The sequence below is a fragment of the Rhinoraja longicauda genome, chromosome 30, assembly GCF_053455715.1.
Source record: "Rhinoraja longicauda isolate Sanriku21f chromosome 30, sRhiLon1.1, whole genome shotgun sequence".
Classification (NCBI taxonomy): Eukaryota; Metazoa; Chordata; class Chondrichthyes; order Rajiformes; family Arhynchobatidae; genus Rhinoraja; species Rhinoraja longicauda.
Window position 1 is genome coordinate 22,761,083 of NC_135982.1, and position 27,363 is coordinate 22,788,445.

General features: G+C 49.0%; 1 protein-coding gene across 2 annotated transcripts in view; it reads left to right on the forward strand.

Moving 5' to 3' along the window:
• Positions 1 to 25,730, forward strand: part of LOC144608102 (chromodomain-helicase-DNA-binding protein 5-like) — a 74,368-nt gene extending 48,638 nt beyond the window's left edge. The window contains exons 25-38 of one of the 2 annotated variants that reach the window (XM_078425429.1): positions 1,876 to 1,962; positions 2,068 to 2,156; positions 5,126 to 5,259; positions 6,191 to 6,335; positions 9,435 to 9,600; positions 10,324 to 10,385; positions 11,307 to 11,445; positions 12,411 to 12,554; positions 13,435 to 13,543; positions 14,823 to 14,955; positions 16,529 to 16,724; positions 20,841 to 21,001; positions 21,845 to 21,971; positions 22,745 to 25,730. In XM_078425429.1, coding sequence (XP_078281555.1) covers positions 1,876 to 1,962; positions 2,068 to 2,156; positions 5,126 to 5,259; positions 6,191 to 6,335; positions 9,435 to 9,600; positions 10,324 to 10,385; positions 11,307 to 11,445; positions 12,411 to 12,554; positions 13,435 to 13,543; positions 14,823 to 14,955; positions 16,529 to 16,724; positions 20,841 to 21,001; positions 21,845 to 21,971; positions 22,745 to 22,863 — 1,811 coding nt within the window. In that variant the 3' untranslated portion in view covers positions 22,864 to 25,730. The remainder of the gene's footprint in view (positions 1 to 1,875; positions 1,963 to 2,067; positions 2,157 to 5,125; positions 5,260 to 6,190; positions 6,336 to 9,434; positions 9,601 to 10,323; positions 10,386 to 11,306; positions 11,446 to 12,410; positions 12,555 to 13,434; positions 13,544 to 14,822; positions 14,956 to 16,528; positions 16,725 to 20,840; positions 21,002 to 21,844; positions 21,972 to 22,744) is intronic. The other variant, XM_078425432.1, reaches the window with a different exon arrangement.
• The last annotated feature ends 1,633 nt before the right edge of the window (positions 25,731 to 27,363 follow it).

Below are 27,363 nucleotides of genomic sequence, written 5' to 3' on the forward strand. Positions count from 1 at the left end.
GATCTTGAAAGAGCGCACTGCCAGGAACAGCTTTTTCCCCTCTGTTGTCAGGCTTCTGAACGGTCCTTCCATAAGCTTAGGGTACCGTCCGATTCACTTGTACCCCCAATGAGGACATTGGACCTTATCTATGGAACTGGTGCACTACAATGCTGAGAACTATATTCTGCACGCTGCATCTTCAGCTCTGCTCTACCTATTATACTTGAGTTTAATTTGATTGTATTTTTGTGTAGTATATTTGATCTGATTGGATAACATGCAAAACAAAGCTTCTCACTGTATGTACCTAGGTACATGTGACAATAATGAACCTACACCACGTGTTAAATAAATGTGGGATTAGAGGCTGCTGTCAGCCAACTCAGAAAAAATCCCCGTCTGTTTTGCTGATGCCCTTTGGAGAGGACATCCGACCTCCTTGTTGTGTTTGTGCCGAAATGTGGCTCTTGGACACGGAGCAAAGTTGTTGATTCACTGGCTCAGCAGATGAGATATTAAACCTCGGCCAGTTCCTGGCCAGTTATCATCACCTAAACAACCACCGTAGAGCAGGTGCATTAGTTTAGTTTAGTTTAGAGACATAGCATGGAAACAGACCCTTTGGCTAATCGAGTCCGCTCCGACCAGCGATCCCCGCACGCTAACACTATCCTACACACACAGGGACAATTTACAACTTTACCAAGCCAATTAGCCTACAAACCTCTATGTCTTTGGAGTGTGGGAGGAAACCAGAGCACCCAGAGAAAACCCACGCAGGTCACAGGGAGAAGGTACAAACTCCATTCAAACAACACCCGTAGTCAGGATCGAACCTGGGACTTAGGAGCTGCAAGGCAGCAAGTCTACCGTTGCACCACTGTCCTGTCCAATTTTTGGGCATTGATTGGCTGTTATCACATTACTGTGCAAGAATATCTTACTGCTATGAATATCTATCTCACTGCTATGAATATCTCACTGCTATGAATATCTCACTGCTATGCCTCATTGGCTGCAGTGAGCCTCGGAATGTCCTGGGGTTGTGAAGGAGGTTTGAAGATGCCGGGGAACAGCGGGGGAAGGAGAGCAAAACCTGGACAGGAGGAGGTCAGGTTGAAGTGGTCACAGAAATCTCTGCTTCCATTCTTCCACTCAATCTTCAACGCTGTGGAGGGAACCAACGGACGATGTTTCAAGTCGGGACCCTTCAGACCGATGGAGGAGGAGGAAGAAAGCTGGAAAAGAGATCCTTAAAAAAATTAAGTATTTTCCAGCTATTTCCCCTCAACTCCATTAGTCAGAAGGACGGTCCCGCCTAGAAACGTCGCCTGCCCATTCCCTCCACAGATGCTGCCTGACCCACTGAGTTCTTCTAGCAATTGGTGCTTTGTTCATAACTCTAGCATCTGCAGTTCCCTCTTATGTCCCCAATAGTCAATCCTCTTTGGTCAGAGTGAATTCTCCCAAAGCTTTTCACTGCACTGAATCAACCTTGAGTTCTTCGGAATTTTCTTCTAATTTAACGCTGGAGATGGGGGGACTGTAATAATGGTTGGGGGGATGGGAGGGGGAGGGTGATGGGGAAAGTGTGGTGGGCTGGGAATGTTGGGGGGGGGGGGGGTTGGGATAGTGGGGGGGAGACCAGAGGGAGATTGTGGTGTGGAGACGAGGAGATCGGTGAGGGGATCGAAGGGAGAGACTGACTTGGTGACAGGGAGACTGGGATGGCGGGGGGAAGGGGGGGGGGGGGGGTTGATTGAGGAGAGTCTGGAGCTGAAGACAGGGGGGAGAGGTGGGAGCGATGGGTGCCCACCATTGCCGAGTGTTCCTGAGGAATACCGGTCTGCCTTTCCCGGGCCTGTATCCTCCTCCGCCCATTCTCTTTTCCAGAGTGGCAAGATGACTTGTCAGACAACCAGTCCGAGTACTCTGTGGGCTCAGAGGATGAGGATGAAGACTTTGAAGAGAAGTTGGAAGGTGAGGATTTGGCCACTGCTTCCTTTCTAACCCAGGGCAGTCATTTAATCTTGAAATTGTCACCTTTCCCTCCAGAACTTTGATTCCTGTATTTTTGTTATTCAGCTGGGAGACGGCAATCACGGAGGCAACTTAAGAACGAGCGAGACAAACCACTCCCACCATTACTGGCTCGAGTTGGTGGCAACATTGAGGTAAAATAGCCTCCTAATCCTTCTTATCAGCCGCAATATTGACCACAATCATGCTCCAGGCAGAAGCCACAGGATTCCGATACAGAGTAAAGCCTCCGCCACACTACCCTGTCAGATGTTGCCTGGGAGATAACCATGGGTTTAGATACAGAGTGAAGTTCTCGCCACACTGTCCCATCAAATAATTACGGGTTAACCACAGTTTGGTTACAGAACAAAACGCTCTCTCTCCAAGTCACTGCGATCAGTTGGACAGCGTGGGTTAGACAATAGACAATAGACAATAGACAATAGGTGCAGGAGGAGGCCATTCGGCCCTTCGAGCCAGCACCGCCATTCAATGCGATCATGGCCGATCATTCCCAATCAGTACCCCGTTCCTGCTTTCTCCCCATAACCCCCTGACTCCGCTATCCTTAAGAGCTCTATCTAGCTCTCTCTTGAATGTATTCAGAGAATTGGCCTCCACTGCCCTCTGAGGCAGAGAATTCCACAGATTCACAACTCTCTGACTAAAAATGTTTTTCCTCATCTCTGTTCTAAATGGCCTACCCCTTATTCTTAAACTGTGGCCCCTGGTTCTGGACTCCCCCAACATTGGGAACATGTTTCCTGCCTCTAACATGTCCAACCCCTTAATAATCTTATACGTTTCGATAAGATCCCCTCTCATCCAGTCAACATAGACATGGATGGCGGGGGGAACAACGTAAAGGCCTTGAAACAGTCTCCTCAAGAGTCGAGTCCAGTGTAGACTATTGCAGTAGAAAACCACTGACACTTTGTACCAATAAATACAGTATCTCGTCCGTATCAGTGTCTGAGGCCAGGTCTGTTTATTTTTAAGCTCTTATTTGCTGGGTTGGGCTAAGCAGCGAATACAGATAAATAGATGTGATTATTCTGGAGTGGGTGCAGAGGAGATTCACCAGGATGTTGCCCGGGTCACAGAGTCCCAGTCGCGGGGAGAGACCAGGTCGGCTGGAGCAGAGAAAGCTGGGGAGGACCAAGTAAAAGTGACCAACATTAGGGGGCATGGATAGGGTAGACCTCAGTTAATGTAAAGAGATGTCCAGTCAGAGGGCACAGGTTTAGTGTCGAGTGTGAGAGATTTAAAGGGGATACAAGGACGAATTATTTCACCCGCAGGGTTGTTGTAGTTGGGGACAAACAGCCCCGAGAGGGTGGTGCAGTTACACACTCTCCCAACATTCAAGGAATATCGTGACCGGCACTTGAATTGCCAAGACGGAGGAAGGCTTTGGGCTGAGCACAGGTCCGTGGGATTAGTGTAGGTGGCTAATTGATGGTCGGCATGGACTAGAAGGGCCGAAGGGCATGTTTCTGTGCCGTACAAATCTATGGAAAGGAGTTGAGTTTCAGCTGGGGTGTGCTCCTTATTGCGAATCTGTCGGTCCCGTTAACTATTCTTCGGTGGGGAAGATGAGGATTGTAGATGAATGACTGTGAGAGTAACACTGAGATGGAAGGACTGAACCAGCTGGAGTCCGGACTCTGCCTCAGAACTGACATCACGAGCATTGTTTGGATTCTTCCCCACCCCTCAGACACATGGAGGATAAAAAGCTTTGCTCAAAATTCCCCCCTGATTTCTCAGCGATCTTTATGGTAAGACACAGGCCTGCTGGTTGTGATAGGCCTCTCTGTTTCTCAAGATGGGACCTTTGTCCCCAATCAGGAGCCAACCCATTGGTCTCTGCGGAGTCCGTTGCCAGCACATCCAGGGCAAAACAACCGGAGAATTGACACCTAAATCCAGGTCAATAGACAATAGGTGCAGGAGGAGGCCATTCGGCCCTTCGAGCCAGCACTGCCATTCACCGTGATCATGGCTGATCATCCACAATCAGTACCCCGTTCCTGCCTTCTCCCCATATCCCAGGTCACACTTAACCTGTCCAGGAAACCCCCATCCTCAGCCGGGAAACCTTTCACCCGCTGAAAGGAAGCTGTGCAATATGTTCACAAGTTCTAGGAGCAGAAATAGGCCATTCAGTCGTCCACGTCTACGCCGCCATTCAATCGCGGCTGATCTATCGTTCTCTCTCAACCCCATTCTCCTGCTCTAGCTCCTTAACACCCTTACTAATCTGTCAATCTCTGCCTTAAAAATATCAATTGACGAGGTTTGCCCAGCCTTCTGTGGTTGGGTTGGGTCGGCGTTGGTGTTGATTTGTTATTGTCGTGTTTGGTGCGATGCAATGAAAGTGTGAATTCTGACGTGGGGATGTTGTTGAGAGTGGGGCAGATACCAATGTTTGCACGGTTACACTTGATGTGAAAGTCTGCTCCAGGTCCGGGGATCAGAGGGGGTCTGGGATCAGAGGGGGTTTGGGGATCAGAGGGGGGTCTGGGATCAGAGGGGGGTCTGGGATCAGAGGGGGTTTTGGGATCAGAAGGGGGTCTGGGATCAGAGGGGGGTCTGGGATCAGAGGGGGTTTTGGGATCAGAGGGGGTTTTGGGATCAGAGGCGGGTCTGGGATCAGAGGGGGGTCTGGGATCAGAGGGGGGTCTGGGATCAGAGGGGGTTTTGGGATCAGAGGGGGTTTTGGGATCAGAGGGGGTTTTGGGATCAGAGGGGGGTCTGGGATCAGAGGGGGGTCTGGGATCAGAGGGGGGTCTGGGATCAGAGGGGGGTCTGGGATCAGAGGGGGTTTTGGGATCAGAGGGGGTTTTGGGATCAGAGGCGGGTCTGGGATCAGAGGGGGGTCTGGGATCAGAGGGGGGTTTGGGATCAGAGGGGGTTTTGGGATCAGAGGGGGTTTTGGGATCAGAGGGGGGTCTGGGATCAGAGGGGGGTCTGGGATCAGAGGGGGGTCTGGGATCAGAGGGGGGTCTGGGATCAGAGGGGGGGTCTGGGATCAGAGGGGGTTTTGGGATCAGAGGGTGTAACCGGGAAGTTCCGGACCCACCGCCCGGCCTCCCCTCCTGATAACGTCTGTGTTCAGGTTCTTGGGTTCAATGCGCGGCAGCGGAAAGCCTTTGTGAACGCCATCATGCGCTGGGGGATGCCTCCACAAGACGCCTTCAACTCCCACTGGCTGGTGCGTGATCTTCGCGGGAAGAGTGAGAAGGAGTTCCGGTACGTTTAACGTCAGTAACCACGTCCTTGACCCCGTCTTGCATCCCCCTCGCCCTCCGCTCCCCCACAAGGCACACACAGCCCCCTGGCATGCCGACGCCTCCTCTCCCCACCTCCCCGGGCCATCCTCCATCTCTTGGCCTTCCCTCCCACACTCCCGAACATACACCAGTGCGCAGGAACCGGGGAGGTGGGGTTAGAGGGGATCCAGGGGGCGGGGTGAACCCCTCGACCTTGTAAAGCTGTGAATCAATGGACTCATTCTCTCATTGCCCCCCACCCCCTTCCCTGGGAGGGTTCCAAGGAGAAGGTTTCTCCACTAAACGTGTGGCTGAAACGCACCTGGCTCCTGAGGCAAACATTGGGCAGGGGAGGACTTTGATCCTTGGAGCGCAGGAGGATGACGGGCGATCTTATAGAGATGTATAAAATCTTGAGGGGAGTAGATTGGGTGAACGCACAGTCTTTTACCCAGAATAGGGGAATCAAAAAACCGAGGACATAGGTTTAAGGTGAGAGGGGAAAGATTTAATTTGAACCCGAGGGGCAACTATTTCAAGGTAATTATTCACAAAATGCTGGAGTAACTCAGCAGGTCAGGCAGCATCTCAGGAGGGAAGGAATGGGTGACGTTTCGGGTCGAGACCCTTCTTCAGACTATTTCAAGGTGGTGGATATATGGAACGGACTGCCAGGGGAGGTAGTTGGGACAGATACTATAACAATAGATATGAAAAGATATTTGGGTAGGTACATGGATAGAAAAGGTTTGGAGGGGAATGGACCAAACGCAGGCAAATGGGACTAGCTCAGATGAGGCGTGTTGGTCAGCATGGACTAACTGGGCCTGTTTCCGTGCTGTCTGACTCTAAGTGTGTGGTGCCTCCAGTACCTGTGGTTGAAACCTCCCTCGCCCTCTCTCTCTCCCCAGGGCCTACGTCTCGCTATTCATGAGGCACTTGTGTGAGCCAGGTGCGGATGGATCGGAGACTTTTGCAGATGGCGTTCCCCGTGAGGGGTTGTCCCGGCAACACGTGCTCACCAGGATAGGCGTGATGTCACTGGTCAGGAAGAAGGTGAGTTGGGATTGCTGCATCTTGCTAACGGCATTGTGGAAACTCTTGTCTCACTTTCCCACGCTGAAGGCCAATTAGAAATGCCAATTATGTCCTGGGGCATCCCTGCCAAACATCTTGCATTAAACTACAGCATGAGTGTAATAGCGCCACCTTTGGTTGGAGGATTGTAAATGATTGAATAAACCACAGTACAGCTATGCAGTCATGTTCCGGTCAGCAGTGAGTTAACTTGTTATTCTGTGTCTGAGCTCAAGATATCACAATAAGGACCAAATGTTGGTGGGTGGCACCATGGGACAGCTGGAGGAACTGCTGCCTCACAGCGCCAGAGGCCCAGGTTCGATCCCGACTTCAGGTGCTGTCTGCGTGGAGTTTGCACGTTCTCCCTTTGATCGTGTGGGCTTCCTCCAGGTGCTCTGTTTCCCCCCCACATCCCAAAGATGTGCGGGTTTGAAGGTTATTTGTCCTCTGTAAAATTATCCCTAGTGTGTAGGGAGTGGATGGGAAAGTGGGATAACATAGAACTAGTGTGAACGGGTGATCGATGTTTGTAGTGAGATCTGTGGGCCGAAGGGCCTGTTTCCACAGGGCAATCATTAATTTGTGCTAAATAAGCTGAGGGATAGAGAGGTGGTGCTTATGGGCAGATCATAAAGTCCCTCTCCTCTTGACAGTTGAGTGGGTAGGACAGATTTAGTTTTAGTTTACAGATACTTGATTTAGTTTAGAGCGGCACGGTGGCGCAGCGGTAGAGTTGCTGCCTTACAGCGAATGCAGCGCCGGAGACCTGGGTTCGATCCCGACTGCGGGTGCTGTCTGTACGGAGTTTGTACGTTTTCCCCGTGACCTGCGTGGGTTTTCTCCGAGATCTTCGGTTTCCTCCCGCACTCCAAAGACGTACAGGTTTGTAGGTTAATTGGCTTGGTAAATGTAAAAATTGTCCCTAGTGGATAGTGCTAATGTGCAGGGATCGCTGGTCGGTGCGGACCCGATGGGCCAAAAGGGCCTGTTTCCGCGCTGTATCTCTAAACTAAACTTTAAAAAAAATACAGCCAGTAAACAGGCCCTATGGCCCACCTGTACACCAGTTCTATTCAACAGATTAGGGACAATTTACAGAGGCCATTAACCTACTACCTGTATGCCTTGGAAATGTGGGAGAAACTGCCGCACCTGGGAAAAACCCACGTGGTAACAGAGAGAACGTGCAAACTCCATACAGACAGATCCTGTAGTCGATCAAACCCAGGTCTCTGGTGCTATCGGGCAGCAACAATACCATTGTGGTAGAGTTGTTATCAGAGGCCTGATGCACTTCAGATGTATTCAGTTCAGTGGAAGCAAGGATTGAATTTCATTCTGAAGAAGGGTCCCGACCTAAAACGTGGTCTGCCCACCTCCTCCACAGATGCTGCCTGACCCGCTGAGTTCCTCCAGCACTTGGGTGTTTTTGCTCAAGGATTGAATTGTACCTCTGGCAGCCAATATGGACCATTTACATAAAAGGTCCTCGACACTTAGCAAACTTCTGTTATATTGGACAATTGTGCGAAATGGTAAAATGTGGGAGATGTTCGCTGGGTCGGGGAGTGAAGGGATTCACGATTGTTTGTATATTTTCAGTCTCAGTGAACTCAGAATGTTGACAGTGCTGCCCACTAGTGGCAGTGCAAGTAGCAGCAGGACCTGGCTCCTGTAAAGCAGGTTGACTTTTGACCAGAGGGGACTTGTGAGACTACTCACTAATTCAACAGCAAAATAATCTAATCTTGCCCCAGTTATAAGGAGACATATACATTTACATCTCGTTAATGAATAAAATACTGGCTTCAGTCTGAAGAAGGGTCTCGACCCGAAACATCACCCATTCCTTCTCTCCAGAGATGCTGCCTGACCCGCTGAGTTACTCCAGCATTTTGTGTCTATCTTCGATTTAAACCATCATCTGTAGTTCTTCCCTACACAAAATACCGGCTTGCCTGATAAACAAAGAAACATGTGTCGGAAGGTTTACACCGAACATAGACACAACGTGCTGGAGTAACTCAGCGGGTCAGGCAGCATCTCTGGAGAAAAGGAATAGGGAATGTTTCAGGTCGAAAAACCTTCTTGAGACTCGAACAAAGAAACATCACTGACTGCATTCCGATAAAGTCGTTTGTTCAGAATTTTTGTTAAGTTTTGTGCACATGGTGGGGATGGAACATTCTGGTAATCAATGACATAGTCCTGAGATAACGACACCATAGATTGGACAGAGAGTAAAACGTTCTCTCTCCTCTCTCAGTAAATACTGCCTTTGAAGGTGGAGCACGTCAAATATATAATAAAACTTGTGTAAGGTGGAACTGCAGATGCTGGTTTCTACCAAAGACATTTAAGGTTAGTTCTGTTTATGGGTTTTGTGGAGAAGGTAAAACCGGGCCGTGCGGGGCTGGGGGATGATAAAGTTGGATGAAGGTTGGGTCTGATGAAGGGCCTCGACCCGAATCGTCACCCATTCCTTTTCTCGCGAGATGCTGCCTGACCTGCTGAGTCACTGCAGCATTTTGTGTCTCTCTCTGTCCATATAATAAAGCTCCCTCGACACCAGGGAATGAAATGCTCCTGGCATTGGTTAGAGGCAGAGCAGAGCTCTATCTGTGATGTTTGATCATGGCGTGTGTGACCAGTTGTATATGGAGCAATGCTCTCTCTCTGCATAGTCCAGCAAGTTGGGTTATGTTCCTGGAGAGGTGATGTTTAGACTCTGAGTTTGAAGAAGCCACCCGACCTGTAATGTTCTCCAGAAATGCTGCCGGATGCAGAGTCACTCCAGCACTTTGTGTCTCTTTGTAAACCAGCATCTGCAGTTGCTTGTGTCTCTGGTGATGTTCCTGCAGCAGGTGTCAGGTCCTGAGGGCGTGGAACAGCTGAAGTGGGTCAGGTGGACATTTTCCCAACCAGTTCCACGACTACATTTCCCCCCTGTCACCTCTGCCTGGTTTGAGGTTTTATTCTTTCATTGTCCGACCCGGTTTCTGAACCTGTTCTTTTTTCTGATATTTGAGTTGCTTTTCGTCACTAACCTGATCTTTCTGGATAACACATCTTTAGGTGCAGGAGTTTGAATACATCAACGGGAGGTACAGCACGCCGGACATGGTGCCAGAGAGAGTGGAGAGCAAGAAGCCCCTGGACTGCACCTCCTCCGATTCCAGCACGCCCGTGGCTGCCAGCCCTGCCTGCCCAACTGCAGGGGTGCCAGCCAATTCCTCCACTGGTGGGTCCTGCTGGGTCAGAGTCCAGTGTTGTCTGTCCTAGGGATGAGTGTCAAGATTGGCTGGTGGGAGGGGAGCAAGGATAGGGGTTGATGGCCTTGAGCATGTTTGGTTGATTCTGACGAGGCATCGGCCAGAACCTTCTTCCCCAGGGTGGAAATGTCAAAGTCTAGAGAGCATAGCCTGAAGGTGAGAGGGGCAATGTACAGGGTGAATTATGTTTTACACAGAGGGTAGGAAGTGTCAGGAACACATTGCCATGGGCGGTGGTTGAAGCAGATACGATATAATGTAAGAAATATGACATAAAGACTGTGCACTTACTCCATCTTTTCCCCCTCATGATTTTGTTCATCTCTATGAGATCACACCTCAGCCTCCTGCGCTCCAAGGTATAAAGTCCAAGCCTGCCCGGTCTCTCCCTGTAGCTCAGGCCCTCGGGTCCTGGCAATGTCCTCATCACATCTCTGGAGCACGAGCCCAGTGGGGGCCAAGAAGTGGAATTGGAGGGTGTCTGAGCTGTGGACACACACCACCATCTAGCTTCAAGGACGGGGTGGGAGGTCTGCAGGAAGTGGGTCAGTGGTTTAACCCAGGGTAATGAGCCTTGGCCGTCAGCTGCTGCTGGGCTGGTGGCTCTGTGGTGGGTGGGGGAAACCCCTCGAAGCTGAGGCGTGCGGTTGCTGCAGGTTTAACCTGACCAAAGCAACTCTCTTCCCTCTTAGAGAAGAACGGCTGCTGTGCGGAGATGATGGATGATGGCGAGAGGGACAAGGAAGAGACTGAGGCAAGTATTGAAGGGGCAAAGTGGACCCCTCTGCCTGAAGGTACAGCTACTGATGGAGGGGAGGTGCTCATTAATCCAGGAATCAGAATAGTTCTGTTCACAGGATATCTTACAATAACAAGGCTCAGAGACATTAACTGATCATAAGCATTGATGACCATCATTAATAACCGCTGCACTTGGTTCAATGGTTCTTTATTGTCACATATGCAGACGTACAATTAAATTTTTTATTGCATAAAGTTCAGCAAATTTTGCCATATCCAAGCACAATCCCCGATTAGTAGAAAGGAATTTAGAAATAGTCCAATGAGACCGCATGCAAGAGTCACCAGGTTTTGGCGCCATTTTCAAAGACTAGTCCGGTCCGTGACCCTCGGTATTGTGGAGTGGCGCCTGACTATTTTTCAATTTGGCTGCATAAGATAGTGTGTCGGCCAAAAGCTGCACTAGAACTCTGGACACCACTATGAAATGTGTTAAACATGGTTTGTGTTAAAATGGGATACTTGTAACTTTGTTGGCGCCCTTTATGTGGCGACTCTTTGCATACCTTGGGTATGCAAAACAGGGAATATCACTGTGACTTGCAACATGTGACAATAAAGTACCATTCATTCTGAAACATGGGCAGATCACTGAGCCATGGAAAGAGATTTCACCACAATCTTTCACTGGAGGGGCAAGGGTTAAAAATGCAACAGGATTTAAGGCCCGGAGGGTGGAACGCAGAATCGGGCAGGAGTGGGTCACTGACAAAGGCACGGGGCAGGTGGGTTCCCCCAGGGGGAGGGGTCAGCTGGAGGGTAGGGTCAGGGATACCCCAGGGTGAGAGGTCAGGGGTCGGCTTGGGGGGAGGGGCTGGCCGGGGCGAGTCCAGTGCAGCACTGATGTGTTATCCTAATGTCTACCCTGCGGCAGGTTCCCAGTGGAGGGAGAGCTGTTCCAGCCAGTGAGAGCCCCCAGGAAGCGGAGAGCAAGAAGCAGTCGAGTGACACGGGAGCGGAGGAGAGGGGCGCGTGGGAGCTGCTGGACCAGGCGGCACCGCCACAGCCCAAAGGTGCGGTCGGAGGAAGGGCTGAAGGGTGCCTGATCCTACTCCCCTCCTCTCGTCATCCTCGTCCTCCCTCTCCATCTGGCACCACCCCGCACCCCCCCTCCCCCCCCCCCCCACCACCACCTACCCTGCACCTCCCACCTTCACCCCTTCCAGATTTGGTTCAACTGGTTGAGCAGAGAGACAAATATCAGAGCGCAGAATACAGTGTTGCAGTGTAATAGTATTGCAGTTAGCGAGAAAAAGTCCAAGGTCTGCATGCAGCTGCTGTGGAGACAACCGTGTGTGTGAAGGAGTGACCAGGGTCAGGCTGGGGTAGACCAGGCCAAAGCCGGGGCTGTATCCCATGATGTTAGAAACAGAGAAAATAGGTGCAGGAGTAGGCCATTCGGCCCCTCGAGCTCGCACTTCCATTCAATATGATCATGGCTGATCATCAAAAAAGTTCTGGATTTTTCCCCATATCCCTTGATTCCTTCAGCTAAATCGAACTCTCTCTTGAAAACATCCAGTGAATTGGCCTCCACTGCCTTCTGTGGCAGAGAATTCCACAGATTCACAACTCTGGGTTAAAAGGTTTTTCCTCATCTCAGTCCTAAATGTCCTTATTCTTAAACTGTGACCCCTGGTTCTGGACTCCCCCAACATCGGGAACATTTTTCCTGCATCTAGCCTGTCCAATCCTCTAAGAATTTTACATGTTTCTATGAGATCCCCTCTCATCCTTCTAAATCCCAGCGAATACAAGCCCAGTCGACCCATTCTTTCAGTCCCGCCATCCCAGGAATTAACTGGGAATTAGCCTGGTGTTGCTGGTCCCTGCCACCTGCTCCCTGGCCATGGAGACCGTCTCACTGTCTCTGGTGTCAGGACTCTCCCTGTGATGGTTCCACTGCCGCTGGACTGGGCTGGAGATGGCGGGAGGTGAACGCTGCTGGGAGAGGTTTAACCTGACTTTCCTTCGGCAGCCGAGGACACGACTGAGGACAAAGAGGTGGCGGAGAGTCTGCAGAATGGAGAGCTCGCCAAGGAGGTGAAGGAGGAAGAGGCCAGGAAGGATCAGTCTGGCAAAGGGAAGTTTATGTTCAACATCGCTGACGGGGGTTTCACAGGTACCGGACTCTGCCTGCCCGGTCTATAAACGACCAACTGTGCCGACCCCTTCCGCCCGGCCCATAAACCCCACGGGCACCACTGCCCAGTCTATAAACCCACCCACCCCTCCCGCCCCATTCACCCCACCCACCCCGTCTATAAACCCACCGACCCCTCCCGCCCCATTCACCCCACCCACCCCGTCTATAAACCCACCGACCCCTCCCGCCCCATTCACCCCACCCACCCCGTCTATAAACCCACCCACCCCTCCCGCCCTATTCACCCCACCCACCCCATCTATAAACCCACCCACCCCTCCCGCCCCATGCACCCCACCCACCCAGTCTATAAACCCCACCCTACCACAGATTCCATCGCCTGGTCTATAAATCCCACTGCCCCCCTTTTCTGTGGCGTTAACAGTGAGGAAGAACAAGATGAATCCTCTCATCCCCTCTCCTGCCTCCCTCAGCTTGCTGCAGTGCTGGTGGACATCCCGTTACTCCCTCACACCTACCCTAACCTGTATCCACCTATCACTCGCCAGGCTGCGCGTCCTTCCCCCACCACTCTTCCCACTTTCTCCCTCGTACTACAGTCGGTCTGAAGAAGAGTCCCCACCCGAAATGTCTGTCCATTCCCTCCACAGATGCTGCCTGACCCGCCGAGTTCCTCCAGCGCTTTGTGTTTTGAACCAGATTCATTCTCTCGTCACGTCTCCCCCTCCCTCAGCCCGGGTCAGCTCAGGTATAATCCCCCCCCCCCCCACTCCCACGGGAGCGCGAGGACCCGGGGTTAGGGTGACGGAGCCGGGGACTCTGTTACATCAGCGCTGGGCTCGGAGCCTGGCGAGCCGTCGCTGCAAGGTAACCACTTTGCCTTTTGCTTCGACAGAACTGCACACGCTTTGGCAGAACGAAGAGCGAGCTGCCGTCTCTTCCGGAAAGATCTACGATATCTGGCACAGGAGGCACGACTACTGGCTGCTGGCTGGCATTGTTGCGTATCCTCTTCCTGACCCTGGGGAGGGGTGGGGGGGATGGGTGAGGGTGGGGTGGGGGGAGATTGGGGGGTCAGGGCACGGGGACCCCACCACTCACAGAGAGGGGGGTTCAAAGCTGGTGTGGGGACTCGCAGTCACAGACTGACGTTGGACTCGCACTGTAGCCATTCCTCGCTCCATCGGAACCTCGTCCCAATATCTTCCAGCTCCATCACTTTATCCTCATCCTCTCCTTCCTTTGTTTAGTTTCTCTTCCCCTTCAATACAACCTCTCAACCCAGTCACACTGCGATGGGAACTGTCATCATTGCTCACCTTCCCTTCACGACACTGAAAGACACTTGGACTGTACATGGACAGGAAAGTCTCAGAGGGAAATGGGCAAAACCTGGGCAAATGGGTCTAGCTTAGAATGGACATCTTGTTCGCCATGCAAGGGTTCGGCTGAAGGGTCGTTTCTGTGCTGTATGACTCAACCTGGAAGATTTCAGCTCTTCACAATTTTTTCTTTGCTCTTTTCCCTCCTGTTCAATCTTTCCTGCAGTTTGTAATCTTCTGGCAAATGTTTTTGCACCTTTCCCGGTATATTCCTCTGAGAAATTAAGACCAAAGCCCTTCTAAGAAGATGAGTCTAAAGCTCCTGAGACTTGTCTCGACCCAAAACGTCGGCCATTCCTTCTCTCTCTCTCTCTCTCTCGAGATGCTGCCTGTCCTGCTGAGTTGCTCCAGCATTTTGTGTCTACCTTCGATTTAGACCAGCATTCACATATCTTCCCTCCTAGATGAATTACTTCCTTATTTTTCAGGAAAAGAGGATAAATCTGGAAAATGCACAGGGGGCTGGGGTGAAACAGCAAATGTCACATTTGTGCATTAAAGGCAAGTAACAAAGGCATGTTCTGTGCATAACCTATGCAGAATTTGCTATGGGACTTTTTAATGGGAAAGTAATGAGGGAGATTTCAAACAAAGAGCCAGGTTAACACAGCCACTAGACAGGAGATAATCTGAACTGTTGTAGACTATCCCAATGTTTAAAAAACAGTAAGACAGGTAGATGGAGAGGACTGGTTTAGAGGGAGATGGGCCAACCATGGGCAGGTGGGACTCGTGTAGCTGGGACATGTTGGCCGGTGTGAGCAAGTTGGGCCGAAGGGCCTGTTTCCCCGCTGTATCACTCTATGACGTATCCGTTAGTCTTGAGTCTGGTGCAAGCACCATGTCCTTGTCTTCCTCTGGTCGTTCCCCACGTTCTGCTTTTCTTAACGTTTCCATGCAGTCATGGGTACGCTCGGTGGCAGGACATACAAAACGATCCCAGATACACCATCATCAATGAGCCTTTCAAGGCCGAGATGAACAAGGGGAACTTCCTGGAAATGAAGAACAAGTTCCTCGCCCGGAGGTTCAAGGCAAGTCGGCCGTGGGCCCCAGCATCTGTTTCTTTTTATTATTCATTATTTTTTACACCGGGCCAGATTTTTAACTGCCCATCCCTCCTTGGTCCATTTCAGAGAGCATGTGGGAGTTGCTGACAGTAGTGGGTCCACAGGGGAGGTAGGGCAGGTTGGCACTGCTCCCCCTGAAGGGCAGTGATATACAGATAGCCGCTGCTTCGGTGGTGATCATCACTGATGATCGGGTTGATTTACTGCTGACATTGTACGTTGGACACAAGGGGCAGGTTCCACTCTCTCACTGGGAAGGAGTCAGTGATTCCTGGAATTCCTGGCTGGAAAATAACTCCAAACTCCAAACCCCATCACTGAATGCAGCATCCTCGTATTTAGTTGTTCTTGGCGATACAGGCCCTTCAGCCTACCAGCCCCACATTGCCCATCGATCACCCATACTCTAGTTCCATGTTATCCCACTTTTGCATCCTCCACACTCGGGGCAATTTATAGAAGCCAATTAACCTAAAAACCCGCATCAAAGGGATGTGGGAGGAAACCTGAGCGCCTGGCAGATACCCACGTGGTCACAATGAGAATGTGCAAACTCTGTTCAGAGAGTACCTGTAGTCAGGATTGAACCTGGGTCTCTAGCGCTGTGAGGCAGTCGCTCCACCACTGTTGTGCTGCTAGTTCTTGGTGTCGGTCACAGACTGATGTCTTGAAGTCAGTAATATTCATGCATCACTCAACCCTTTGGTAGGTTGGGCTGGGGTGGAAAATATAAGTATAAGTCACATTGGTGACCGTGCTGATGGTAGCCGGGGTGGCAACTTCACATCTAAGTACCGGGGTCTCAACCAAAATACTGCTGTTGGCAGTCTGAGATCTCTCTCTTCCCCTGCTTCCTCGCCACTCTTCCCCCCCCCCCCACTATCTTCCCTTTACTTCCCCCCGCCCCCGAGACGCGCACATGTCTGTGGGTGTGTGCGTGTCCCCTGTGCATGTCCCATGTGCACGCCTGTGAACAGGCTACAACTGCATTTGCGTCAGGGGCTGGTGCAGGTGATGTGACATGTAGACCCAGCACAGCCCTGTGGGAACACAATGAGCACCACCACCTCTCGCTTCCCCAGATGTTTGTGCAAGTCCCTGGGCCCATAACAGTAAGCTGGAAATCTTCCCATATTTATCCCTTAAACCACAGTTGGGTTATCTGGTTGTTATCAAACCAAAGATGTTTGCAATGTCAAAGTTAGTGGTTGTGAAGGATGATTCAGTTCTTCATTCATGTTTTTTTTTTCTCCTCTCACACCATTCCCCATGCACCCTCCTTCCACTGCCCCCCCCCCCCCTGCACGATACTCCTGGCATGTGCCCTGCATCAGAAGCCCTGACCCACTCCCCCACCCTCTGTCCTCCTCCCCTTTGCCTTGTTTCTCACTGATGGAGATCGTTGGGATGTTGGTGAGCCCCTGGGTCAGTGGTGGGTGGGTGGTGATGGAGGGAGTGTCGCTGACCATTTGCACTGATCCCCCCCCCCCTCTCCTGTCTCCACCCCCCCCCCCCCCCCTCCTTTTGCCAACATCAGCTCCTGGAGCAAGCCCTGGTGATCGAAGAACAACTGCGGAGAGCTGCGTACCTCAACATGACCCAGGACCCCAACCACCCCGCCATGGCTCTCAACGCCCGCTTTGCCGAGGTGGAATGCTTGGCCGAGAGTCACCAGCACCTCTCCAAGGAATCTCTGGCCGGCAACAAGCCCGCAAATGCCGTGCTGCACAAAGGTTTGTCACATGATCTCGGGCACCCCCTCCCGTCCACCTCCCGTCTCCATAGTGACCACTCAGACAGGTCCTGGACATCGTAGAGATTGAAAGATAAGAGAATAGTTTCAGCACCACTGGCCCGCAATATCTTGTAAAAATTGTTCCTTTTTTTTTTATAGCAAATCTGCTAATAAATTCAGCTTTTTGTAATGAAGTGCCTCTGGTGTAATTGTGATCTTAATTTATTTTTGGATAAACAAAGTGCTCGATGCATCAGAGGTGTGTGCAGGCGCTGACAAGTCTGACAATCAGGCCAAGCCTGAGAAAAGCTGCCTCTACCTGTCCACAGGTTCCAGGTACAGAAGATGCTTCGCAGTGGAGTGATGGGCTGGGATGGGGAGGGGGTGAAAGTGAATGTGTAGTTTCAAGGCAGTGGTGAGGGGGCTTTGTTGTATCGGCTTCGGGTGTGATTGAGTGAGGATTGACCTGCAGCCAATTACCTAACTTTGTTTGTAACTGCTCTGGCAACGTTTAATGGGGCAGGAGACACAAAGAACTGCAGAAGCTGGAATCTTGAGCGAAACACAAAATGCTGGAGGAACTCAGAGAGGTTAGGCAGCATCTGTGGAAGGAATGGACAATGTTTCAGTTCAGGACGCTTCTTCAGACCCAAATCGCTGTCAATCCATTCCCTCTGCAGATACTGCCTGAGATGCTCAGTTCCTCCAGCAATGGGAGCTGGACTGCTCTGTCTATTGAGCTTGGACCACACTAACTCTTAGGCTTGGAGCGCCACACCTCCGTGAATGACACTGGGTCGCCACTGACCAACTCCACCAGCAGGGGGAGCAGCTGGTTCATTCCTGTTTGGAATTATTTATGGTGGAAATTTGACAGCGAGCAAAGAAATCTCCTCAAGTGGGTTTGTTTAAGCTGGAAGGTCTGTGGACTGCAGTCTTAACACCTCGCTGTTAAATGGATAAATCACAGTGAACCTGTGGATGAAGTGGAAATGTGAATGATTAGTGTCAGAGACCTGATCAACACTCATCATTGAGCTGACCACCAGGGGGCAGATGTGAGCTGCACTTAAACTGCTGCATTGAGGGACAATGTCCTGTCCCTGCACTGCACCCAAATTACTCTTCAGTGTCTGGGGACGGTGGTCCTGTGTGGCACAAAGAATATAACCCGTACACGACACAAAGAATACCCTTTGTTATCTACCCTCCTGTGTGAAATCTCCCCCCTTCAAGGGAGTCGATAGTGTTTAATTGTCATATGTACCAAAATAGAACAATGTTGCAGTATTTTACTCTGTTATTCTCCAAAGAAATTCCTCGTCACTGTCACTCCTCCCTCTTTTGATCAAACTGCAGCCTGAGAATCTCTGCAATGGCTGCTTTTCCCACCACAGTTAATATTAGAGTTTGCCTCCCTCCACTGACCCCTGATTCTCTGATCTTTTTCTCAGCAATATCATCCAGAAACACTAGTTTTCTTTAGCTACGGGCATCATATTGCTTTACTTGCCCACCTCTCCTCAAGTAATTATTGTCCTCTCCCCCACTGCTCTCTGATACTCAGCCAAGCATCACTTTTGGCCCCAGAATCCACTTTGGATTCACTTCCGCTGCCTTTGTAACATCACCCAGCTCTCACCTCATCTCAGCTGCAGAAACCTTCACCCAAGTCCTATCTGTCTCTAGAATTGACCATTAAATCTTCTCCTAGTCAGATTCCCATCTCCATAAACTTGAGTTCGACCGAATTTCTGCCCACAACCTGTCGTGTCTATTTGCTCCACTCCCTTGCATTAGAGAAAAGCTCCGGTTTAAAATGGGGATTGTTTCCACATTGTTCCTGAGTCTCACCCACCCCATCTCCGTGGCCTCAATACACCAGGCTGAGCACTCCTGCACTGTCGAGCTCTTGCAATCCATTGGAGGTTGTACCTTTGGCAGCCGAGGTTCGTAACTCTGGAATTTCTTGCCCCATAAAACGACCCCGTTCAGCAAGCTCAGTCATCTTTCCTGCTGTGTAGTTTGTGGGTTTTGTTTGATAATGCTCCTGTGAGTCACCTCTATGTTTTATTACGGTAAAGGTGTTGTATAATTACAAGTTGTTATTTGGGGGGTGTACATGGGGATAATACATTTTCTATTATAATGCACTAAAGTAATATTCTCCTTGTTCTGTGCACAGAGGTAAAACTCTCCTTGTTCTGTGTAATAGAGGCCTAATGTACTCAATGTTGTATATTACACATCACTAGCTAGGACCCTTGAATTGTACAGCCCAGAAGATGGCCATCAAACCTCATGTACCTGCTCCCATTCCCCTTTTTTCTTCCCAACTCCCGTGAATTTTGCCCTTGTACAAATTTGCACAGTTCTTTTCTGCAAGTTATTGATTTGACTTCCACCTGTTCAGGTCAGTATATTCCAAAAACTATGATATGAATTTAAACACTTCTCACCTTTCATTTGGCTCTTTTGCAGTTACCTTAAATCTGAACCCTCTGCTCACCAATCCTCTCGTGATTGGAAATAGTTTGTGTCTTTTCTAAGCCCTTCATGATTCTGAGCACAGGTATTGCATCTCTCCGAGAAACAGAGCTGGTTACGGAGAATAAATACTTCCCATTTTGTATTCCTGGTTGTAAAACACTTTTTGGAAGCAACAAATTATTCCTCTTGCACCATGCTTTCTATTGAAGATGGAGCAAGAGTGTGTTTAATCTCGTGTAGAACTCCTAAATCTGGGTTTAATTGTTCAGGACCCTGTTGACTGCTGATGCTATTCTCTGCTGCATTTTCAGTTTGGACCATAGATTTCAATGCGATGCAATTGAAAGATGATCTGTACTTATTCAGTTTGAAGAGTAATGAATTAGGCCAGCTAGCTTCTTCCCACCAACCTCCCTTACTATGCTCTCAATGCCTCTCTGTCTGAATCCTGTTCCTGGGGCACAAGAATAGTGAACTCGCTGGAACGGAATCAATCAGAAGGCAGGAGAAACTGAATGCACCTCCCTTGTGTCAACCTGGGGAGAAACGGATGGGAGTCAAAACAGCAGTTGCTGGAAATCTGAAATACAAGCAGATATTCGAGCTTTCTGTTTATTTTAGAAGTGGGCTGGGCAGGGAGGGGAATGGAAGCGCGTTTTGTTCTCTCCCCCGTCCCCTCGCCTCCTTTCCATCGGACCAAGATTTTTATAATTGTGGTTAAGTTAAGCAAACGGAACCTGAGGTTGTACTTGGAACAAACAACTCAGGGTAAAACCACTGATCTGAAGAGATTGTGTCCCTTCACACCCCCCCCCCCCCCCCCCCCCACACCCAAGACCACCAGCTCTCTCTTGCAGCTCGGTAAGGAAGGGCGGCAGCTTCCTAACGCTAACCGTGGAGATAGAAGTCCTCGGCGAGATTTAATTTTATTGGCTGCTTAAATGAGCCGAGAAGCAGCATTCTCAAACCTTTTTCCACGGGTTCTAGTGCAGGTGAGGAGTCTCTTCAGAGATTAGTTAAGAAGCATGTTGTCGTGAGCCTGGAGTTACAGAGGCCCAGACTAGGGAAAGACCTTCCATTAGAGAACAGTGTGTGATTACAGCTTGATGCTCACTCTCACTCATGCCAGATCCTTAGCCTTTTTTTCTAAATTTAATTTCACAGGCTTTTGTTTTATGATCTAAACTCTGAGAAGCAAACCCAGTGCCGCTGTGAGCTCTGTACAGCAGCTAGATACCAGTTCAGAATGTTGTCTGTCCTATGATTCATTCTGCATAATCTATCATTTCTTCAGTGCACGCACAAACATTAGGACTCACAACAGGGAAGCAGCAGAAATGAGTCCATCTAAAGGCAAGTTGCTGAGCATAATATTAGAGCCAAGTTTGACAGAGGATAAGGCCGTAGATGGTCTGTTGCTGGGCTGCGAGTAGCAGCAGAGTTATTGGTGGCTGCAGTTACTGTCTGCTGTTCCTGTCACCTCCCTCCTGGCTATGGCCCTGCTTGGTGTGTGCTGTTACTGTGATGGATGGATGGAGCCACAGCCCCGCTGTTGCTGGCATGTCCCCTGCTGAAACCCTGGCCCTGAGCACCTTGCCCTTTCTTTGCTTTTTGTTTGTTCCAGTCCTGAATCAGCTGGAGGAGCTGCTGAGTGACATGAAGGCAGACGTGACCAGGTTGCCCAACATGCTGTCCCGTGTCCCACCGGTCGCCGCGAGGCTACAGATGTCTGAGCGAAGCATCCTCAGCCAACTTGCCAACCGGGGCACTGAGCCCCAGCAGCAGGTGAGGGAGCGGGCCGGAGCTCTGGGCACTCTGAGGGGGGAGCGTTACTGGGTAGTCCCCTCATTCCCTCGGCATGCACATTCCAAACAATCCACAGTGAAACGTTGGAACTCCTCGCTCCTCCTGTTAGTGAGGCCAGAGAGACTCGCTACACATGTTCTGTGGCATTATTATGATGCAAATTCTCTCATTATTAATAAGAAAGGTATTTCCTCCTGTGGTATTACCTGAATCATGAGGGCAGGTACAGTAAAGCTCCTTGTTTGTGGAGAGTGAGTGTGTTTACACTGGATCATGTGAGCCATAATTGAAATACAAAGTACAAATGGTCAGTGCCTTCAGACAATAGACAATAGGTGCAGGAGGAGGCCATTCGGCCCTTCAATGTGATCATGGCTGATCATTCTCAATCAGTACCCCATTCCTGCCTTCTCCCCATACCCCATGACTCCGCTATCCTTAAGAGCTCTATCTAGCTCTCTAGCTTGAATGCATTCAGAGAATTGGCCTCCACTGCCTTCTGAGGCAGAGAATTCCACAGATTCACAACTCTCTGACTGAAAAAGTTTTTCCTCATCTCAGTTCTAAATGGCCTACCCCTTATTCTTAAACTGTGGCTCCTTGTTCTGGACTCCCCCAACATTGGGAACATGTTTCTTGCCTCTAACGTGTCCAACCCCTTAATAATCTTATACGTTTCGATAAGATCTCCTCTCATCCTTCTAAATTCCAGTGTACACAAGCCTAGGAGGGGGAATCTGGTGGTTAAAGTTGTGAATTCTCTGATCCACTCTGCATTTGATTTCCTGGTTAATTTGTGTTCAAACGCACCATGTCTTGCAGCCGTTCCCGCAGGGCCAGTATGGAGCAGCACAGATGTACAGCAACAACTTTGGGCCCAGCTTCCGGGGGCCGGGAACAGGAGCACTCATCAACTACAACCAGATGCCACTGGGTCCCTACATCAGTGGTAGGTTCTAGAGATACAGAATTGTGTGTCTGAATTCTACAACTTCAAATCTGTAAATTAAGGGCTTGTATCAGTAAATGTGACCATGAGGCTACCTGACATGTTGCAACTCCACTCTTCTCCTCCAGTCTAACACTTGTATAATCATTTAAATGGCACAGCAAGACAGTCATTCTGTCCAGGGCACCTGGGTTTGGGCAAGAAGTGGAAGCTAAGGCCTAAGAGCGAATGATCACAATGACGTGGCTTAGGAGCAAGGAATTCTTTCCCTTGCCAGAGTGGACTGAATCCGGCACTGGATTCTCCCTGATCATCTTGTGCTGATAATCCGGGCAGAAATCTCAATGGCCTCTTGGACACTGATCTCGATTAAGTGATTGTCCTGAGGGGACTTTAGGATTAAACAGCATGGTGAATGCAGCTCCTATGAGCCAAATAATGAATAAAACTTAACATCTCTGATGAAATAGTGGACTCTGAACCTCAGAGGGTATCCTGCCTGGCTTTCTTTGTCCCTGTGTCTTTTGCTGCCGAGGTGGCACCTTCAATTCCTCCACATGCTTCTCTTGTCTCCACATCAAGATGCTCCTCAGAAACTCTTTAACCAAAGAGTTTGGACCTAAAGTCTGATCCTGAATAAGTTCTTGTTTGTTATGGAACAGTGAAACATCACGGAAGGCTTTATTAAGTTAAAGGCACATTAGAAATTTTATGGGGGGAAAAAAAGAACAGAGGGAAAATATATATACTAAACGAGTTCTGTTTCTTTGCAGCAACCACAAATATTTCTGCTGTGAGTGTCCAGGATAAAAAGCACTTGTCAGAAGGACTGAAAGAACTGGAAGGAGAAAGGAAAGATAAAGTCAGTGATGTAATCTGCATCGAAGATTGACAGCAAGTCCCCAGGATCAGCTTGGGCTGACAGCAGTTACAGGCACCACACTCCTGACCATCACGAAACATTCTTTGGACACATCAAGTGTTTTTGTCTGGGGAGAGGGTGGTGGGTGAGCAGGTGGGGAGTGCTGTGCTCACTTGTACATATTTGCACTTACTTTGCACGCTCGTGGAAGGCTGTTCCTGTTGCATTGTGTTGTTTCAGGGAGAAGATCGCCAGATAGGGACAAGGTCCTAGGGCCAAGAAAAACACCGTCCCAACCAGAACATGGAAAGTCTGGAGCTGATTCTCCAGATCCTGCTCAGCATCATATCTCTTCTCACCATCATTAATACCCACTACCTTCCATAGTGTACAGTCCCTAAACTACCTCCCCCCCAGCTACAGTATTACTCTTCTTAACCCCATCCCTCCTCTAATGGCCCACTAGTATTCTGCCCCCAACCATAGTATAATGACCCTAACCCACCCCACCCCACAACCCCCGTGCCCAAAGGTGTATGAACTAACCCAGTATAATCTGCCATAAATAACTATCACTGTCAATCGCCCTCAGTATCTATCATACACCGTCCTGGGTCCCAAAGTGAACTCCAGCCAGAACACCCCTGCTCCCCTCAATACCCTGGATTCCTGTGAAAAGAGGCACAAGTCATACGTTGGTTTGGGAGCACCAAGGGACTCCTCTGGACATGACTCCAGTACCCTGCATTCCAGATAGGAAGCCCACAGCTTGGATGTTGTGCACTGGGCTTAGTTCAGCCTGCTCTGGAACAATGAACTCATCTCCTTGTTCTGCTTATTCACAAGGCAGAGCCTTCAATTCCCCCCATGTGGCCTCCCCATTGAAGTATTTTGAGGTTCTGGAACAACCAATTAGTGCCATTGGACTATCTTGTATTATTACCACACCGGAAAACTCTCCTTATCCAAGTGCTCTGTCCAGTCGGTCTGGTATGTTACTGGTAATCTGGAGGTATTTGTCTGGAGCTATCTTGGATTAGCAGGTTGAAACTCTGGGCAGTGTAGAGGTTCAGCTACTGATTAGAGAAATCCTGGTCACGCCTCCAGCTGGCAAGAGTTTGGGCAAGACCAGGACTGAACTCAGCAATAAGTCTCCCCCAGTCACTGCTGATGTCAAGGACAGTAAATGGTCTAAGATTTAGGCAACAGTAGGCTGCCAAGGACCCTGACATTCGTCTTTCCTTAACCCACCATCCTAGAACTCAACTACCCTGGAGCCACAGAACCCACAACCTGGTCAGACACCAGGAGAGGGGGGAGAATCCCAAATCTTATTGCTATTGTTAATCACTCTTCCTGGTGAATGTTTGTATGAAACTCATCGTGCAATTTTTTTTATGCCAAATGTCAATTAAGTTGATTTATTATACTCGTGGAGAGACTTGAATATTGGGATTTCAGTCACGGTTTGCAACTAAATGATATAAATTGGGGTGAAGTGCTATAACTCAGAAGTGTCAGCTTTTGAAAATGACCCTTATGGAGATTGCCTGTGAGGCCTCTTCCCACACATTCCATCCCTCCCTTGTTGAATTTTTTAATCTTTCCATTTATCCTCATTATGTTAAAATTACTGCAGATAGAAATTCTTCCTTTTCACACTGACTTTTCATTCTTCCTTATTTTCTTTTTTCCTTCGCTCTCTCATTCCTGCTTCCCTCCCACCTATGCTTTCATTTCCCTCTTTTCTCCTTGCCTCTCCTTACTAGCCTCCTCTGTGAAGGTACTAATTGTTCAGGGTGCTTAAAGTCAACGCCCTTCATTTTTCACCCAGTGCCCAGATGTCACGGGCTAGTGCTGGTGACGTGTCTGGCCCAGGAATGGGAGGGAGAAAGCTGTCCTAAAGCTATATCATATCATATCATATATATACAGCCGGAAACAGGCCTTTTCGGCCCTCCAAGTCCGTGCCGCCCAGCGATCCCCGTACATTAACACTATCCTACACCCACTAGGGACAATTTAAAAAATAATTTTTTACATTTACCCAGCCAATTAACCTACATACCTGTACGTCTTTGGAGTGTGGGAGGAAACCGAAGATCTCGGAGAAAACCCACGCAGGTCACGGGGAGAACGTACAAACTCCTTACAGTGCAGCACCCGTAGTCAGGATCGAACCTGAGTCTCCGGCGCTGCATTCGCTGTAAAGCAGCAACTCTACCGCTGCGCTACCGTGCCGCCCTTATCTGATCCAAGGCAATGGCCCAGAACAGCACTGACTGTACCAGGACCATTCTAGGAGTAAAAAGCAGCAAAGCGAGACAAAATCATCAATCTTGTTTACTAGACACTACCCAATCACAGTGATGCCAACTCTTGGAAAAGGTCAATTTCTTTGCAAATTCATTTCAAATTTCGAAAGCCAATTAATTAAGCCTCTGGGCTGATGTGAAATCTGGAGTTATAAATCCCAAAAGAGGTTATACTTCTACATTTTGCCACCTTCTCCTTTGCCAATAGTTCGGCCCAGGCTTCCCCTATTATCTCCATTCCAATGGAAGGCTGTTGGTTTGAGGGTAATTTGATAAAGCATCTATTTACTTAACAGTGTTATGTTATAAATGGTAGGTAATGTACTGCCTGGGAGACCTATTAAGAGAAATTCCAGCCATTTGCACATATCTGTTCAAATCCCAGTGTTTTAACTTGTTTATTATTTTTTTAAACAGTACTTTGTCAGTTGTTATTGTATTTTCCAATTCTGTGTACAGAATATTACTGCTGTCCTACTTGAGATTAATAAGCTATTTGGTAAGAAAGTCTCTCTAAAATTGAAAGGCATTAAGTTGACTGTATAGACTCAAAGTGCATCTTAATACAGTCCCTAAAAACAATATGACTATGTGCTCCTTTCTTGTTCATCTAATCCTCTGCATCAGTTGAGACTGATGCTAATGTGTTCAATGATTACTTACAGAGCTGTAAGCCAAGATGTTGTTTCCCCACTGCTGGTTTGTGGGGGAAACTGGTGTGTTCTGCTGGTGAGTCATTTGGGTCACACTGTGGGCTATAGTGAGGGGAAATAGGTGGAGGGTGGGCAGGGAGGGGTGGGGAGGATTGCAACGGCACAAGGATTCACTCTGTGCAGCATATGTGGGCAAGACAATGCCAAACCAACCAGCTCTAGATCACTTCTGAATGCCAAGCGAAAGGAACAATAAATGGTGGTGGGCAGGTGAATGTGGTGAAAGATACTTTAAGCATGAAATTCCCACAAGAATTCCTGTGTGAAGCAGAAAACTCCACTTAATATTGGCACTTTCCATATTGTAACTCCAGGTGGATAGAAACAGTCCAAGATAGATGATGAGACTTGGAAAATGGGAAAAGGGGAAACCATTTTTGCTACTGGGTTTAGGAGTGGGGGGGGGGGATTGGGAAGAATGGTTACAATAAACTGACCTTGAAAATCAGAGGTGTTTCGAAGCAGCACTTTTTCCATGAGTCCTGCAATACTTTCTCGATAGTTTGTGGATACTGAGGGACATTCAGATATGGTTTTTGAAAAGTTCCCACCATGCTTGGATGCTCAAAAACTTTAAAACCCATTCGTCACAGAAAGTGATGTATTTGATTCAAAACTGGCTGTGGAACAGGAATCAAAGGGTTATGGTTGATGAGTGCTTTTGTGACCAAGACGGTTTCCAGTGATGTTCCACAGGACTTGTGCTTAGTCCCTTCTGTTATTTATGATCTGCACTTAAATGTATGGTGGATGGATACGTTTGCAAAAGATACAAACATTGTCCATTTGGTTGACAGTGAGCAGAAGAGCTTCAAACTGATGTAGTCAACTGGTCAGTTGGACAGAAATCGGCAATGAGAATATGAGGCAGTTGGATTTTGGATGGCATTAAGGAAATGCACAATAACTGCTGAGAAACACAGGAATCATCCATTTTATGTCCACGGAAACTTAAAGGCAGGAGGACAGGTCAAAAAGTAAGTAAAAAGGCATGAGATGCTTTTGCTCATTGGCTGAGACAATGAAAAGAAAGAAGGTGTTAGTACAGTAATTCTGGTCGAGGGGGTTGTTTTCAATTGTGCCATCAATTCTGTTACGGATATTAGGCCTTAGTTTGGAAGGCATTAGAGTGATATCAAAAACTAAACATAGAGACAAACTGGTGAAGTAATTGTCTTCCTTATCACATCTCTCAACTTTCTTTTGTGTTAATAAGCGAAGTGAGAGTAAATTCCTCAAGATCGGGTGTGATTCTGTGGTCTCAAGTCCAATTTCTTGCCTGATCCTCATGTTGTTTGATTTTGATCTTATTAATGAGATCACTTCACATTCTCCAAACCTCATTGGGAGTTGCCCAATCTTAATCGCTCTCCACAAAGATCACCCTTTACATCCCAACCCAGTAAATGTATGTTGCACTGCTTCGTGCATATCCTTCAGGCTCAGAGACCCAATACAGCAGACAGTGGGTGGTTCACGACCCTTGCCAATCACAGCATCAC